The sequence below is a fragment of the Equus quagga genome, chromosome 9, assembly GCF_021613505.1.
Source record: "Equus quagga isolate Etosha38 chromosome 9, UCLA_HA_Equagga_1.0, whole genome shotgun sequence".
In the NCBI taxonomy this organism is placed as follows: Eukaryota; Metazoa; Chordata; class Mammalia; order Perissodactyla; family Equidae; genus Equus; species Equus quagga.
In genome coordinates this window covers 28,620,514-28,626,513 of record NC_060275.1, presented here as the reverse complement: position 1 = coordinate 28,626,513, position 6,000 = coordinate 28,620,514, and the positions used below count along the sequence as shown (strand labels likewise).

At 52.3% G+C, this 6,000-nt stretch overlaps 1 protein-coding gene across 1 annotated transcript in view; it reads right to left on the bottom strand.

Moving 5' to 3' along the window:
- Positions 1 to 3,223: 3,223 nt before the first annotated feature.
- Positions 3,224 to 6,000, bottom strand: part of LOXHD1 (lipoxygenase homology PLAT domains 1) — a 169,384-nt gene continuing 166,607 nt past the window's right edge. The window contains exon 41 of the mRNA XM_046672168.1: positions 3,224 to 4,251. Coding sequence (XP_046528124.1) covers positions 3,771 to 4,251 — 481 coding nt within the window. The 3' untranslated portion in view covers positions 3,224 to 3,770. The remainder of the gene's footprint in view (positions 4,252 to 6,000) is intronic.

Genomic DNA, 6,000 nt, shown 5'->3' with positions numbered 1-6,000 from the left:
GCAGCTCTGGCAGGGGCTGTGGGAACTGGAAGGGAGGTGCAGGGGAAGGGAGAAACCATTCCTTCCTTTGTTTTCTTCACCCTGAGCCCTAGTGAGGGGGCTCTGTCTTGGCCGGAGGAGAGGTGGCATTCCAGCGCCACCTGCCCATGGTCCCCTGCCCCAGCAATGACCACGGGCTATGTCAGCCACAGGGCATTGGAGGAAGACTGGTTCAGGAGGGACCTTCCCAAGAGAAGGGGCTTGATCACCCTCCCCATGGCCCGCTGTTGGGTCTCAGCCTCAGAGTTAGGACTGTTGGGGTACAGAGACTTGTGGGGACTTCGGGTGGGAGAATATCTTCCTACTAGGGCCAAGACTAGGGCGAGGCAGGTGAGGCACCCTATGTGCAACATTTAAGGAGCCTTCACTCTTGGGTGCCAGCCCTGCCTTTGCACGAGCCTGAGGGTGAGAGCTTCCTCAAACTTTGCACCCTGGGCTTCTTGCTTGCTTCACCCAAACTTCAGCTTTGCTTTCTGCCCTCGCCAAGAGGGGCATTGCTGTGATTGCCTGTAAGGAAGAGAGGGAAATTGAAAGGCAGAGCCCAGAGCAGGGGCAGATGGGCTGAGATCTGGAGCAAAGCCCCCTCATTCCTTCCTCAGGGTAGTGGGCAGGCTTGGGGGCAGCAGGCAGGTGAGAGCAGAATGCAGCAGTGGGTTGGCCTTTTCCATCCTGCCCCCCAATGCCCTTGTGAGCAATTCTCCCCACCCTTCACTTTCAGCCTCGGCACAGCCTGGGTGGAGAAAGGAAGACTGTAGGGTCTCGAACAATATAACTCACCAAGGGCCCCAGCGCCCCTTAGGGAAAGGCAGTGCCCAGCCCAAAGAAGCAGGGCTGTGGAGATGGGATCCAACAGATGTTGAATTCTGCAAGATTCCCAGCCCCCCTCGCTTTCCCCCCTCTGCCACCATGCGCATCTCGCCCCAACCTCCTCCACAGAGTGTGAAGGGCGTCAGAAGCCTAGTTCTGGCCCAGCTTTGCCCCATGGGACCCTCAGTGAGTCAGAGACCTGCTCTGGTCCTCAGTTTCTGCTCCTATAAAGCAGAGAGGTTAGACTAGCAGGGGGCCTCATAACATGGTCTGATGGAGGGGTGGATGGATGGGTGGCAAGGAGACTTCAAGCAGATGGGACAGTCCTAGCAGAGGCACGGCAGAGAGGACAGTGTCTGTGGCATTGCTGGAGGGCAACATGCTGGGTCTGAAGCTGTGGGTAACTTGCCCACAGTGGAGATGGCCAAGGTCCTGGGAACTTGGGGAACCAGGTGGAACGTGAGAGGTCCCTGAATGAACCAAAGGTATAACAGGTTTTTATGGGACTTTTACAGCTGTAGTTTCATCAGACCTAGACAAGTCCTCTCTGGAAAGCAGAGGAGGCAGGGCAGGTAAGGATGGAAGAAACGTCGACTAAGGTCATGGGGGATGTCGTCAAACCAGGTCTGCCCTATCCCAACAAGAGTAAGCCAACATTTATTGAACACATCGGCAACACGACGTGAGGCTCTTCCTGTACCAATTTTGGCTGGATCCACAAGACAGTAGATGCGACCCTCCACATGAGACCACACGGCACTTGCCAGAGGGCATGGCAGATAACTGTTTTGAGCTTTGAACTGATCATCCTCCTTCAAATTATGACAGAGGATGGAGAGGCTGAGAAGGGGGTCATGGATCTGAGCACAGGACACTCAGAAAGAGCTGCAGGTGGGCTGGGGGTACCCCCTTCTTCTTGGCAAAGTGATTGAGGCTTCAACAGGGCTATTTGGAGAGGCGGATGAGTCCACCTCAGTTGAGGACATAGTGCCCTGCCCCGTCCAGAGAAATCACAGGGATGAGAGTTGGCTGGCTGGCCACTGATGGCAAAGATGAGTGGCCTGAATGCCGAATTTGTCAGAGCAAAGGATGCTGGAGGACGTCTTATAAGGTGTCTTACGTCCTGAACAAGAAAACAGAGTGGAAGGGTGAAGGGACTGAGAACGAGCCCACCCAAGTGCAGGTGAGAGCAGGGGTCCAAACTCCCCCTAGTCCAGAAAGAAAGACCCCAACCACAATAGCACCCCTCCAAGAGGATGCTGCCTGCTCCCTTCATTTCCCCACTCTTCCGTGGAGGAGTAAGACACAGCATCAGCAGGAAGAGGAAGCAGGAAGAAAAGTGTGAGGGAGAGAAAAAGAGGTGAAGGTGACCCCACACTCCCACTCCCACACACACTCCTCCTGCACTTCGGTTCATGCCTGTGACATGCCTATGCTGGGGGATGAGAGGAAATAACTCTAAGTGTGACGTTTTCACCTTTATATTGGAGCTGGACCTTTAAATTACAGAATTGACACCGACTCTGTGACTTAGAATGGTTGTTGGACTTTTTATGACCTAAAAGAGTCCAGAAGAGTTGCGAGGCTTGCCTAAATTTTCTTCGGGGACAGAAGCAGAACCCGTTCCACAGAAAAGACACAAATTAAGCTTTTTAATGGTTACTTCTCCTCCCACCCCCCTCCAGCCCCCTTGAGTCTTGCTTGTTCAACACAATGGACACAGTCACCCTTCAGTGCAGGTGCTGGATTAGAACTGTCTGCATATTAACTCATTTAGTCTTCATAACAACCTAGGAGGTAGGTATTATCATTCTCTCTGTTTGACAGATGAGGAAACTGAGGCCCAAGAGATGAAATAATGTGCCCAAGCTCTCCCAGCAGGTAGGAGGTGGACTGGGAACTCCAGCCCAGGCAGGCAGCCTCTGAGCCTGAGCTTTCAATGGCCACCTCGCTTTCCCCCTCAGGGCCCCCTCAACCCACCCCCGCAGGACAATCAGAAGTCAGGTGCTGTGAATTCGGCTTCCTGATCTCTTTGTGATTGTTGTCCAGAGAGTGTGCGTGTCTGTGCACACGTATGTGCATGCACGTGAGCGTGTGGTTCTCCTGCTACCTCTCCATCAAGGTCACGTTCCCCTTGAGGGCAGCTCTCGGTCCACATTGCCCGCAGGGAGCCAACAGTGATACATGATAAAGATCCCCCATGCCTGCTCCTCCCCCAGGCTTTCCCAGGTACCGTCCCCACCACCTTCTGCTCAGGTCTCTGGGTCTCAACTGTGTTATCACAGGGTGGGGCAACCAGAGGACACCCGGAGATTTGTTCTTTGTAAAGTGATGGCAAGGGTCATGTACCTTTTCACAGGCTCATAAATCCCCAAGGCCAAAACACTTCCTCCTGATGTTTTCTCTGTTTGCCACTGGATTTATTGAAAATGGGAAAAAAAGGATGCATTTCTTAGTGAGCAGATGCCAAGATGAGTTCTTTGTGGAGTGTGGTTGGTAATAATTTAATTAGCCCAGCTTTTTTGGGAAAAAAGTGTTAATTAGTTTTTGCTTAAAATACACCATCATGATGGCCTCTTCTTCCCCACTTCTATCCCCTGGGTGAAGCCCCAATTTCCCGTCCACACCCGGCAGCGTGTCTCAGCCTGGTCACCACTATAATTGGAGAAGAAAATGCAAAAAGCTACTTTGGTGCAGCCATGAATTATGACACATGTTGATGGATTCCTGTGGGTCCAGGAGACCGGGTAGGGGCAGGACCCCGAAAGTGGTCGCCCACAGTAGACGCTGAAGGACCAGGAAGTTCTGGTCCACAGCGCCACACGCCACCCTTCTAGCCCCCAGTCCCAGCTCCAGGAGGCTTCGAGAAAGGACTGCTGACAGCCCAGGTGGGGGCAGGAAGGTGTGGTCAGGGCCTCCAGCCCTCAGACAGAAGGGAAGAGGTCTCTCCAGGTGAGCCCGTCCCCCCGCTTCTTGTCCAGCCACCTGCCACAGTTGAAGATGGTGGCCACTCCAGTGCTGGTGTTGGTGACCTCCACCTTCTCCACCAGCCAGCCGGAGTAGTAGCCGCTGCTGTCATGTTCCACGCGCACCTTGCGCAGCTCACCCAGCTCCAGCGTCTCCAGGAAGAAGCGGTCGGTGCTGCCCCGCTCGAAGAGGTTGCGCATTTTCTGCTTCAGCTCCCGCTTGCCCGTGTCCCCATTGGCCCCAAAGATGGTTATGAAGACGTTGGCATCAGTGCCTGCCCCTGGCTCGTAGCCTGTCGTCACAATGACCTCATACTTGACGGGCACCAGGCTCTGGACCTTGCTGGCAAAGCTCTCCGTCGTCTTGGTGACCTCGAATACCTTGAAGTACTTCCTCTTCCTCTTGAGAGGGATGAGGCAGTCGCAGTTGAAGAAGTACCTGGGCAGGGAGAGGTGCAAGGAGACTCAGTGAATACCAACCAAGGGTCATGCCCTCCTCGGGGACCCCTGGTCATCCATAAATGATTGCTTTCCCAGGCGACAGGATATTCGGGCTGGCAATGTCTGTGTTAAAATGTGAGGATGGGGTCTTTATCTTAAAATTCACAGTGAGTGGCATCTCCATCCTTCCAGTTGCTTCTTGATTCTCCTTTTATTTTTCCCCCTCACACTCCAGATCCAATCCCCTTGACTCCATCTTTAAAACAGATCCAGAATCAGCCCACTTGAAAAACTATCCAGTCCCTCAGCATCTGTCCTGCTGCCCCTCTGGTCCAAGGCACCACCATCTTCTACCTGGAATATATCAGCCTCCTATCTGGTGTCCCTGCTTCCTGCTACCTCCAGTCAATTCTCTATACAGCAGCCAAGTGACCCTGTGGAGATGGAAGCCCAAGAATGTCATTATTCTGCTCAGAACTGTCTGATGGCTTTCCAGGTTAAGCAAAAACCAGTATCTTGCAGAGGGCTGCAAGACCTTACACGATGTGTCCCTCCTCCTGATGTTTACCTTTCTGACCTGTTGCCTGCCCTTCTCCTCTAAACTCACTCCACGCCAACCGTGCTGGTCCCCTTGGTCCTTCAAAGGGATTGAAGAATCTTTACCCAGTGTTGGCACCTTCAGAGGCAGCTGTGGGATCCAGGGTGACAATCCTAGGCAAAGCCAAGTGGAAATGTGACTACGGAATGTGTGCTATCAAATCCCTCGAGCTTGGCTGAGTCAAACTATGAGAGTGTGTGTGTGTGTGTGTGCACGCACGTGCGCCTGTGTGTGCATGCACATACCTGTGCTATGGGGAGTACAAAGGGTAAGAGAAAGTCCTCTACTGAAGAAGTACCACAAGCAGAAGCAAGTCCACGCCAAGAGAAACGGTCTTGGACCAAAAAGTTCTCTCTCTTCCTCCACCCCACACACCCCCAATTTTAGCCTTAGGGTCGTGGCAGTGAGTCTAATAATTATCAAGGAGGAAGTCAGAGGGCAGAGTGGGAAAATGTTGCATAGGGCTTGAGGGGGCTTGGGGTCGGCCCCAGCCCTACCACCTACCACCTGTTTGTCCTTGGGCAAGTCACACCCCTACCTGGACCTTGATTTTCCCAATGGCAACACTAGAGGTTTGGACTAACAACTGCTGTGGTTTCTTCCCACTCCAAATTACTAATATTTCAACAGCCTTGGAAATAAGCAACTCTGGCACTGGCTAATGACTTCAGGAATGCAGCCCTGAAAGGGCGTGCCCAGTGGTGCCAAATCAAGCCCTATTTTATGTGAAAATCCATAATGGCAAAAAAGAGCTCGGTTTTCTGCATGCTTACTGAATGCCAGGGCTTTGCATTCTTGCATCTCATTAACTCCCACAACAACCCCAAGTTGTAGGCCTGGTCTTCCCTTTTCACAGAAGGGGAAACTGAGGCTTGGAGAAGAGAAGTCACAGCCCAAGGTGACTCAGAGCTGGGCCGAGAGCCAGCCTGCCTGGCCACCCGAAAAACCAGCCATTTAAAGACACTTCTCAGGTTTTGAGATCTGTCTTCCTCAAACTATCACTTGATAAATTTGGATTGTTGCTGCATATCACACTTTCTTAGAGGGAGATATACTTGCATTCTTTGCTTAAAAATTCTTTTAAGATGTATGTCTTTATGCAAATGCCCACTTGCAGACATAATTCTATATAAATGCACAAATCATGTG